The 12345-nt window shown below is 42.8% G+C and overlaps 1 protein-coding gene across 1 annotated transcript in view; it reads left to right on the top strand.

The window, feature by feature from the left end:
• The window catches only part of LOC5566011 (tight junction-associated protein 1), a 96383-nt gene extending 86355 nt beyond the window's left edge, over window positions 1-10028 (top strand). The window contains exons 5-6 of the mRNA XM_021843177.1: window positions 417-1504; window positions 8300-10028. Of these exons, the coding sequence (XP_021698869.1) occupies window positions 417-1504; window positions 8300-9850 (2639 nt within the window). The 3' untranslated portion in view covers window positions 9851-10028. The remainder of the gene's footprint in view (window positions 1-416; window positions 1505-8299) is intronic.
• Window positions 10029-12345: the final 2317 nt, after the last annotated feature.

Raw genomic sequence — 12345 nt, 5'->3', positions numbered from 1 at the left:
GGACTCTAACAATTCGGCTAAAGAAGGCCCCTCAAGACTCTTCTTTTCATAGAGCATGCATTAAACAAGTAAAATTAACACACGAAGATTTAAGGCATGAACGCATTTATCTAATAAAATAATGAAACATATTTTCCATTCGAACTAACAGAATAATTTACTACTAATCCTAAATAACATCATTAACATTGACACCATCAAGTGGCTGCACTCTCTAATCGATATTTTTCTGTTTTTCCCTTTTTATCTCGCCGCACATTATCCTGTGCCCGATGGATACGATATGCCTTGCCAATTACAAACGGTACAACGAAAACACATAACCGCCCCAACTTTTCTTACCACATGTGGTTTGATGGGCTTGGCTTGGCACGGCTGTTCCACATTTGCCCCGGTCATCCAATAATCACCATCAGATGCGAACCAGTCCTCCTCTTCACAGGATGGCGGGGGAGGAGGTGGAATCAACAGTGGTGGAGGAGGAGGAGCTGCAGCGAAACTTCAATCGCATCAGGATATGCTCTCCCTGGGACATATAAATAGCGCAGAAAGTATCCTGGGAAGAGGTAATCGGAATGACCACAATGTCGTGTCACCGTCCGTAATGGCCAAGTTTCTCGAAGACGAGCTGAAATCGAGTGAGGCGTTGCTTAACTCTCCCGTTAAACATTGCGAAACTTGTGTCTGCCCGAGAAATGCCAACCTGACGAGTGGGTCACTGATCCTTGCCGATTTGCTCGGCGATGGGCAGAAGTACTACAGTGTCGGAACGCAAACCGTTATCAAGGGAGAAACTAACAATTCGCTATGTTTAAGGTGTAACAATAATCTAAACTCGCCGTCCCACAACAATAGTCCTTATATCATGAAACTGATCAAATCCAGTGATAGTGTCATATCGGAAACGAAGAGCAGTGTTTCGGATTTCCTGACGACGCCGGACAAAACCTCGCCCAACAATGGAACAGATCAAGGAATACTACCCCCAGCGAAGAAGGACGACCTGATGGTGAACCCTATTTTGGGACATCATCGAATAACGGATCGATCTGGCAACTACAATAGCACATCACCTAATTCTGATCCCCCTATTCAATCAGGACTAACCATAACCAAAAGCAACAGCTACTCGAGTGGAAATGGAACGAAGCTATCGCATATTAATCAAACCAAGAAAGCTCAAGACCTGCTGAAACCAAAGGTCCAGTCCACGGTGTCTACAGGAAGTAAATATACCGGCGAATCTCCATCGTACATAATCAAGGACACCGATCAAATGAGTGGAAGTCATGCACTACAGACACCGAATTCCGGTATTGGTGGAGGTTTTGGAAGCGTGAGTAGCCAACATAACAAAATGGCGGGAGGAAGTGTTGGCAGCGGTCTGTACCATGCGGTTGGAAGTACGAACAGCCTGTGGAGTAGAACGAGCAGCGGGGACCCCGTACGGGACGGAGCGAAGATATTCGAGAGCTTCAATAGGAATCTCATCAAAACGATCAAGGTAAGCGATGATGCTTTTTCTTTTCAACTGGGACTTAACACAGCTTAGCGTCTTATTACCACGTCCACAATTCAACCTGACCTCACAGCTTTCTTTACCATTTTACAATTTTTTTACGAGTATAACGTATGACAACTTGTCATTGTCATTGTTATTGACAAGTACGAAGATACTCTATGTCCAAGGAAATCGAAAGGTTCCTTGACCTGCGGGATTTGAACCCGAAACCCTTAACTTAGGGGTCTATTTTGTAAATCGAGTGGATTCATGTGACTCGCCTGTAGTCATTGTCGATCAAAGTAAGCAAGCATATTTCAGATGTCACCCGTCGACTCCCATGAACCAATCTACGATGACGTCACGCTGCAACATCCAGCGGGAAGAAAACCTTTACTGCGGGCCGTGTGCACCAAGGGGGTGGTCACTCTACGCACTTCATTCGGCACAGCTGTGCCTTTAATGCGCCAAGGTGTGCCTAGCGTGCCAAACGTGCTATAATACTACATGCCATAAAAAATCAATGAACTGAAATAATTGAAAAACGTTCTCAGCATGCATTGACATTTTCGATTTACTACTGGTTTACCTCTCAAATTTTGCATTACTTCCCAGTCACGTTTTTTATGGGGCGGTAGTTTCATTACACCATTACTTCTCCATTTTACTTACATTATCGCAGGGGAAACTAACGAGAAAGTCAGGTCAAGTATATGTGAGACTTAATTTGGAAGGTTTAGGGAACTTAGGAGCGTCAACGGTTATGGGCGGTATCGTGGTGGAAGGGAGAAGGATGCGGAGAGTTGGGAGAACATTACGATGAAACCAAGCCTGGTTCATTGTACTCTGTAGCCAGAGCCAGAGGGACAGAACTCGCTTTGGATGAAACGATTGCAATGCAGTAAGACGTGTGTCATCTGTGGATTTTTTTACTTATTTCCCCGTCTGAAGCTGCTGCAACTGTCCTTTTTTCTATCTTTCAATCTTGTTTTCAATATAATTATATAATTTATTATTCATTGTAAGTTTCGTACATTCATGAATTCCATAACGTCAATAAGACCATTTTTGTCATCTACCCATCCCCATCTGTCTTATGAAATTTTCGAATGAACTTTATGACTTGAGCCAAAGCCGAATCCATCACTTTCAGATCAATTTGATGGGATCTGATGGTTTGGTGCTTCTCTATAGGTTCGTTCTGAGATAAAAGAAAATATAAATGTAAAATCACTATACCAAATAGTGTTAGTAGGTTCGTTCTTAATCCGAAGCCAACGCAAAAATTTTGTGAAATTTGTGTTTGACAGATAGCAAACAACTCAGAAAAAGAAAAGATTGCTGAGACGGAAATTTCAGTTCACTGTGATTTTTATAGCAACCCACTTCGGTAAGGTGTGCCAGTCAGTGCGCCGAAATGTGCCATAGCTGTGCAAGGCACACTGCGTAGAGTGACCACTCTGCGCACTTCAGTCGGCACAGCTGTGCGTTCAATGCGTCAAGGTGCGCCAAGCGCGCCAAACGTGCTATAATGCTACATGCCATAAAAATGCTATAGAAATCACGGAAAAACGTTCTCAGCAAGCATTGAAATATTTCTTCTTGTTTGTCCCTTGTTCTACAATTTTAAGATACTCTGGACTTTACTCGGTTCATGGCTGTTTCCCTCCAACTTCGGTTTTGTCCCACCAAAGACACATTAAAGACCTCCATGTCCCTTGCAGTTGCCCAAAATTGTATGACTCATAAGGTAATCTAGAATGCCGTGAAAAGTGTACTGCGATCTGTCAAACTTGGGTACCTTTTGCACTATCGAGGGACCAAATGCAGTACTAGAAGTGGTATCCAAACTGAGGCCGAGTGTGACGGACCTGGTCCCACGCTCTCCAGATTTTGTTGCACTTGATCATGCTTCATCGCTCGCTGTGCTCAACGTCTTCCTGTACCAACCGGATTCGACGCGAACACTATCTTTGAAAGGTTGTTGTCCGGTAGTCTTGCAACACGCCCTGCCTAACGCACCCTTCTGGCTTTCGCTACCTTCTAGTTACGCCGGTCTATTGGTGGTCCTTTATGGACATTAAGCATGTATCATGCTGGAAGAGGACCTGCAAGCACTTTGAGTGTTCGAACAACGGGTGCTTAGGACGGTCTCTGGCGTTTTGTACATGGTACATTTGGTGCGGGGGTGAATCTTTCTCAATCGCAGCTTCTTCTGGAGCCCATAGTAGGCACGACTTCCACTGATGATGCGCCTCCGTATTTCACGACTGACATTGTTATCAGCCGTTAACAAGGATTGGAGGTAGACGAACTCATCAACAACCTGTTCTTGTTGTTGTTTGAGAGGGACTTTAACCCGGAGGTCATTCAACCACCTCGAAAGTCTCCCCGTCTATCGTAACACTGCTTCCTAGGCGGGCTTTGTCGCGCTCGGTTCTGCCTATCAGCGATTACTTTGTTTGTGACGCATTCACCACCAAACCGACTTTTTTGCCTCACGTTTCAGGTGGGTGTACAGATCTGCCATCGTTCCGAATGTTCTACCGACAATATCCATATCATCCGCGAAGCAAACAAATTGGCTAGATCTTGTGAAAATCGTGCCTCGGTTATTAAACCCGGCTCTCCGCATGACACCTTCTAACGCGATGTTGAACAGCAGGCACGAAAGTCCATCAGCCTGTCGAGGCCTCCGGCGGGATTCGAACGAACTGGAATGTTCGCCCGAAATCTTCACGCTATTCTGCACACCGTCCATTGTTTCTCCTGCTTATGAGCTTCCCGGAAAAGCTGTACTCGTCAATGATTTTCATTAGCTCTTCGCGGTCCATGTTATCATAAACCGCTTTAAAATCGATGAACAGATGATGCGTTGGGACTTGGTATTCACGGCATTGCTGGAAAATTTGCCGAACAGTGAATATTTGGTCCGTCGTCGAGCGACCGTTGTTGTTGAAACCAGCTTGATAACTATGACCCCTTGCTTTCACTCCTCCGGCAGCTGTTCCGTTTACCTGATTCTTACAATCAGCCAGTGTCGTAAAAATTCGGCCGAATGATGCCAATCTGACTATGAGAGTGGATGCGATGGGAAAGAGGGTAGGTGCAACACACGCACATACCTATTCAGTTTCACCCACTGTTGGTGTCATTTAAATATTCAATTTCACCTAGAGGCACTTAAATTAAGAATTGATTATAAAAAATACAACTGATTTTTATATTACTGTTGTAAGAAAACGGCAATGTGATGCCTCCAGTTGATGAATCGTGGTTGTTTTTAAAAAGATACATCTTTTGCAATTGGCGGATGTTTTGTGGGGCTGATGGAAATGTTTTTTTTTCCACAAGCCAAATTGAATTTGCTACCACCGGATTTCACTAGGTGGATGAGAATCAGTGTAGAAAAAGTAATTGAAAAACTGAATGCACGTTCTACCAGATTCGTGCATCAGTGGCGCAACCAAGGGGGGGTTTTGGGGGTCAACCCCCCCCCCCCCCCCCCAGAGCAGATTTTTTTTATAATAAATTTTAAATATATTTTTGAAACTCAACACCAAAGTCCACAAACACTGGACCAGTAAGTTGTATTGACAATTATGTTGTTTTGAGTTGTGGATCTCTAATTTGAAGACTTTTGAAGGAGTTAAAAACGTAGTTTACTAGCTTTTTCTGATAAATTAGCCACAGATTTTCGAAGAGAAGTTTGTATCAAACAAACATGCAAATATGTTTGTATATCTATACTGTATAAAATGTATGCCCAGAATGGAAGAGAAAAGCTTAAGCTTGCATTTGGTGTTATTTTTTCCTTATGGTAATCTCGCAATAAGGCTGATACAAATATTAATTTTCTTTTATGTCCGAGACCACTTGAAAGGTACGAGGAGGGGGGGGGATAAAAATAAATAAGGAACAAAAAAATAAAAATAGAAAAAAAAGTTATTTTTTCGAATTTTTATTTTGAACGATAGTTGTTCAACTTTTTTCAATCGTCCTCTGGACCTTTATTTTACCTGTGTTTTACTTCGAAAATAAAAAAATTCCAACTGATGCCAAAAAATTGATGAATCTTTTTTTTTTCTCCCCTTCAAAATTTTCGGATTTTTGAAGGGGGGGGGGGTTGACATAAAAGAAAATATATATTTGTATCAGCCTAATTTTAAATTATTCAGCCCGAAAGTTTTTACACCCGTTTTATTTTACCAAAAACACATAATCTTCAGCTTCACAAAACCCCCCCTAGAGCCAAATCCTGGTTGCGCTACTGTCGTGCATGTATTGTCAAAAAAAAACTTTATCACAAAGAAGAAATCATCGATGATGGATCCTACTGAGGGTCGGCGTTGTTGACTGTATAATGAAATATGCAACCACTGCAATCGGCCGATGCAGAGAGGCGGCCAACCTCTTCGGGCCCATTTTGATGAGTTCAGCTTCAATACCATCCTTACCAGCTGCCTTGTTGTTATTAAACAGGTTGATGGCATCCTACACTTCCCTCAATGTTGGAACAGGTTGGGGACCGTTCAAACATTACGTTACGCAACAGGGGGAGGGGGGTGTCTAACATAGTGTTACGGTCCATACAAAAATTTAAAATTTTCCATACAAAAGCTGTTACGTGGGGGTGATAGGGGGTCTAAAATTAACAAATTTTGCGTTACGTAATATTTGAATGAACCCTTGGTTTCCTTCATCCGCCGTAATGACATAGTCACTTCCTCCACCGTCATGACCCTCTGCGCCTGTGTTCTCCGTGTCATTTAGGTGTTCGTCGTAGTAGTTCTTCCGCCTTGCAAATACCTCACGTCCGTCCGTCAAGATGCTTCCATCCTTATCCCTACACATTTTGGCTCGTGGCACGAAGCCTTTTCGGGATGCGTTAAGCTTCTTGTAGAACTTTCGCGTTTCTTGTGTTCTTTCCATTTCTTCACATTCCGCTTCTTCCAAGTGACGCTTACCTGGAATAGACGGCTTTACTGATTTAGTTTCATTTTATATCGCTCCACGTTTTGTCGCGTTCCTTGCTGCAGTATTGCAGCCCGCACTGCATTCTTCCCCTCCAAAGCTTCCTGCATTCTTCCTCGAACCAATCGTTACATGTCCTCCTTTCCACGTACTCGACGATGCTCTTGGCTGCGTTGTTGATGGCTGCTTTTATGGTACTCCAGTAATCCTCAAGAGGGACTTCGTCAAGCTCGCCCTCTTCCGGCAACGCTACCTTGAGAAGCTGCACGTATGCGGTGGCGACGTTCGGTTGTGTCAGTCGCGTTAGGTTATACCGAGGCGGGCGTCGATACCGTACATTGTTGATGACGGATAATTTGGGCGCAGTTTTACTCTCACTATATAGTGATCAGAGTCAATAAAGCGCCACGATTGGTTCTGACGTAGGTTATATCGGAGAAGTGCCGTCCATCGATCAAAACGTGATCGATTTGTGATTCCGTCTGCTGTGGTGATCTTCAGGTGTATCGATACGGGAGGCTGTGCTGAAAGAAGGTGCTGCGAATGGCCATGTTCTTGGAGGCGGCAAAATCTATCAGTCGTAGGTCGTTCTCGTTCGTCAGTCGGTGGGCGCTGAACTTTCCTATCGCCGGTCTGAACTCCTCCTCCTGGCCAACCTGAGCGTTCAAATCTCCTATGATAATCTTGACGTCGTGGCTTGGGCAGCGGTCGTACTCGCGTTCGAGCTGTGCGTAAAATGCGCCCTTGTCATTATCAGTGCTTCCGGAGTGAGGGTTAAGCACGTTTATGATGTTGAAGTTGAAGAACCGGCCTTTTTTTTCTCAACTTGCACAAAAGCTGCTTGCGTTGAAAAGCTGTTTCCAACTCACATGCGTTGCCTCAGCTTTGGTAGATGGTATTATTTCCTCTAAACATTCGCACCTTTGTGCCTGTTGCGTCGTGCAACGGGATTTGCTCTGGTGAGCTTGAACGGAACGATCGTCCGCTAACCTGTTGCTTGGTGCAACAGGGCACAGGACCGATAGCTCGACTGGGGGGGGGCTCTTAGCAACTCTAGCCTTGGAAAAGGCTGTTTGGTTTCCACTGGTGGAGGGAAAGGCACTTTGGCTCACTTTTACTTAACTACTGTATTTCTCTTCTAGTTGGTTACAGATCGGTGGTTGAAAATAAACTGAATGAATATCTTGCGCATGCAAGCTCCTTTTATAATTGACAGGTAGCCAAAAGCGTTGCATGCGCAACGGTGTGGGGACGATGGTGGAAAATTCCACTGCCTGTTATTTACTGCATACTGGATGCTGCAATCGATTCGCTCGCTGGTGTTGGTTGTGGTGGTGGTAGTGGAAACTTGTTTTGGTGCTGCTTTACATAGCTGGTTGGTATATGCTTAATCATGTCACTCGGAAAGATGAAAAAGGGAAGCAAAACTAACGACGTAGTGTGTGTGTGTTATATGGGATGATTGTTAGTGATCGGGATGAGAGGCTGAAATACTCGCGGCGGCTCGAGGTTAGATGGGACAGGGGTGGGAAGGACTCACAACTCAGAAACTTCGCGTTGGCGCGAACAGTGCCTGTCCATCACACCTCCTGCAGCGCTACAATGCCGACCCCGCGGATCTTTAGTACATAACGTGCCCTATCTAATGAGCAGGGAGTCGTGAGTTTAAGTCTCACCGTGAAGACGTGTAAATTTTACGCAAATTTCACTTCAATTTGTCCATTTAATCGAATTGCTAAGTACATGTTAAGTTTAGTTTCACAGTAGTTGTTTATACCATTGAAATCAAATCCACTTTTCATTAACTCTACCTCTTTATTTTAGGCTGAAAATCCAAAGATGTCCGGTCCTCGGATCTGCTCTCTACGCATTCAGAATGGATCGAGTAACATTCTGCTGGACAGTCTGCAGGACGATGTAGTGGACGATCTACTAGAAAGCAAATCATCAGTGGGACCTGTGATCTATACAAGGAGAGCCAAATTTCTTGACGAGGAACTGTTACTGGACGACGATCCATCGATTGGACTAAATGGTGCCATAAAAACGACAAGCCTTCCAACTGCTAGTGCAAGTGTGAATAATAGTAGTAACGGTAGCAAACAGACATCAATGATAGTGAATGGATCGGGAAGTGGAGTTCTAAGCAGTGGCCACGGCTCTGGTGATAACCAAGGTACAGACAAGTCCCGCCAAGATAGCTCTCCGAAGGACGTATGTAACATGAGCACAACTACGTCGCCGAATTCTTCTGATCGGTTGTGCACAATCGGTGAAGAGGTCAACAATCTGCTGCTGAACACGAAAATCACTTCGGGCTTGATTCCAAACAAACCCAGACCTGACATAAATGTGAACAAATTGGAGGGTCTTGATCTTAACTCGAAGAAATCCTGCACACAGTCCAGCTCAATATCCAGTGAAATCGATATTCAAGAAAGTGTTATGCTTAGGAGACAGCAGTTATCTCGTGTTGCGGAATGGGTACAGAACAACTCGAAGATCGGTAATACGGAACACATGAGCAACACAGAGTCAGATAGTGAAAACTTAGCGCTTGCTTCAGCTGCTTCGCTCACTCTAGTCGATAACCTAAATAATAATAATGGAATCTCAACGCGTGATCCTAAAGGAAATTTTATGGATGCAAAACCAATAGCTAGTGATATCAAAATGAGCCGTAGTAGTAGTAATAGTGCCATGGCGCAGCAAATATCTAGCGATAATGTTCTTAGCAATAGTAATACCCTCAACAATAACCACATAATCAGTAGCAACAATAATATGAATACCAATTCGTTTGCTCAAGCCAACAGCACCAACGCAGCACCTATCCGAGGATACAGTCACTCTAGTCTTAAGGCAGCCATCATGTCTAATGCAGCCCAACTAAACTTCAACAATAACAACCACCCAACGTATCATGGAAACCTAAGCAATAGAGCTATGTACGGCAGTGTAGGATTGAACCGAGAATGTTCCCGTCTGGTGGATGACAAGAAAGTACTGCTGGAGCAACATGAGCGACAAAGCTTGGACTGCGATTTGGATGACAGCAACAGTGTCGATATCGCCCAGATGGAATACAACGTGAAGCAGTTCCTGTTGAAGCAAAACGAGTGGTCATCGTTATCACGTCGAATGTCGTCTTCCACGGCGTCCGGAACGGTAGAACCTACGGCACAGCATCAACGACATCATCATCAGCAGCAGCCGGTGGTTGAAGAACCTCTGCAGAGGACAGTTTCTGTAAATTCAAGAAATCACGAAGGTGGAATCAAGGGAAGCTTTCCTGGGACCGCGGTTCAACAATCTACACAGTTCCACGTGAATAAATATCCAATTAATCCACATAGGACAGAAACAAATCTGTAAACGGATGGAGTTGGTGAACTAACTGAACGTTGAGCCATGCAAGGAAGAGTGCTGTTGAGTTTCGTTTATGAAAGGATTAAAATTTGAGGATTTCTTTTTTTTTAAATTACTATCAAGACTGCTCGAAGAAACCTTTTAAATTGAATCTAAAAAATAGCTTTTTTTCAAATTATTTTTAATTTAATGTTGTTTATCATACCTGATAATAATTAATTCTTAAAATCTTTTAAGATCTTTGCAAAACAAAAAGAAGGATTTTGAGCATACATTTTGGAACGCTCATGAAGATAAGACAAACAGAGTGGAACAGTAAATATATTTTCCTGTTCAGTAATGTTTTCAAACACTAAAGATTTGAACGAATGAATCCGATGAGAGTGGCACAATATTAGTTTACGCAACAAGTTGCAGAATGACGATTTTTACAGCACGAGTCGTACATTTATCCAACGAGGCTTGCCGAGCTGGATAATTACATTGAGTGCTGTAAAAATCGAGTTCTGCAATGGATGCGTACAACTTTTTTTTTGCGTAATTATCATTTAGCAACTGATTCCAATGAATACTAGATGGATAGGTACCGTAAGGGAACGACGAGAGAAATTGGATTAGATGTTGAAGAGGGCATACCATATGAAACAGTATTACTTGAAACGTCTCTCCTTGTGGCTAACGTCCCCTATGGGAATGGCTTGGTGTGTTTTAAGAATGACACTATCAAGACAGCCTAGGGCTCCAAATAAATAGTCCACTGGCTTTTTTTTTCAACCTATTCTATCAAAAGTTCAATACGGAATTTCTCCAGGGATTGTACCAGCAAATCCTACAAAGCATCCATTAGAAATTCATCCAGGTCAAAGGATTCCTTTAAAAATTCTTCCAGCGATTGCATCAGGAGAATTTCTATCAGAAGTTGTTGTGAGGGTTACACCAGGATTTCCATCAGATTCCACCAGGAACTCCATCCAAATTTCCTCCAGGAATTCCATCAGGAGTACTTCTAAAGATTCAATCAGCAGTATCAGCCATCCTCCAGGGATTCCATCAGGAATTCCTTCACAGATTCTACTTGGAACTCCTCTAGGAATTCCATCAGGAGTTGCTCTAAAAATTATATGAGAAGTTTTTCCTGGGATTCCACCAGAAGTTACTTCAGAGATTCCACCTGGAATTCCTCCAGGGAATCTATCAGGCGTTACTTTAGGGATTTCAGCAAGAGTACTTCTAGGGATTTCATCAGGATTTCCTTCAGGAAAATCTTTAGGAATTCCTCCAATATTCCATCAAGAGTTCTTCAGGACTTTAGGGTTTCCATCAGAGTCCTTCTGGGAATTTCATCAGGAGTTCCTCCAGGGATTCACTCAAGTGTTCCTTCTGAGATTTCATCTGGAATTCCTCAGGAGTTCCTCTAAAGATTATATCAGGAGTTCCTCGAGGAATTTCGTCAGGATTTCTTCTAGGAATAACATAAGGCGTTTCTCTATGGATTCTATCAGGAGTTTTATCAGGAATTCCTTCAGGGATTTAATCAGGAATTTCTATGGTAATTCCAACAGGAGTTCTACTAGGGAATACTTCAGGAGTTCCTTCAATGATTCCATCAGCAGTTCCTTCAATAATTCCAACAGGAGTTCCTTTAGGGATTCTATCAGAAGTACTTCTGGGAGTTCTCCTAAGGATTTCATCAGGAGTTTCTCCAGGGATTCCATAAATAGTTCCTTCAAAGATTTTACCTGATTTCCTGCAGAGATTCTATCAGGTGTTATTCCGGAGATTACATCAGGAGTTCCTCGAGGAATTCAGGATTATTTCTAGGGATATCATACGAAGTTGCTCTAATTGTTCTATCAGTTCCTTCAAGAATATGTTTAGGTATTCCTCCAAGGATTTCATCAGGAGTTTCTATAAGAATTCAATCAGAAACTCTTCTAGGGAATTCCAATGATTTCATCAGGAGTTCCTTCAAGTATATTTTCAGGAATTCCTACAAGGATTCCATCAGAATCTGATTCCTCGAAAAATTCTATCAAGATTTCTTCTAGGTATATCATAAGGAATTCTTCTAGGGATTCTATCAGGAGTTTTTTCAGGAATCTTATCAGGAATTCCTCCAGGGATTTCATCAGGAATTTCTATAGGAATTTCATCAGAAGCTCTTCAAGAAATTTTATCAGGAGTTGCTACAATCATTCCATCTAGAGTTCCTTCAATAATATCTTTAGAAATTCCTCCAAGGATTCCGTCAGGAGTTCCTCCAGGAATTCCATCAAGAGTTCCTTAAGATATTTCAGCTGAAATTTTCATAGGGATTCCACTAGAAATTCTTTCAGAAACTTCACCAATATTTTTACGGTGATTTTAACAGGAATTCAAAAAAATCGTCTAGAGCTTCTTCCAAAACATTCTGGGAAAAAAATCCATGAAGGGTTCCGCCAAGATGTTCTTCAAGGGTCCCATAGCGGATTTCTTATGCGATTCGACCACAATTTTCTATA

This window comes from Aedes aegypti, chromosome 2 (assembly GCF_002204515.2).
Source record: "Aedes aegypti strain LVP_AGWG chromosome 2, AaegL5.0 Primary Assembly, whole genome shotgun sequence".
Lineage (NCBI taxonomy): Eukaryota > Metazoa > Arthropoda > Insecta > Diptera > Culicidae > Aedes > Aedes aegypti.
This window is presented reverse-complemented; position numbering and strand designations above follow the sequence as displayed.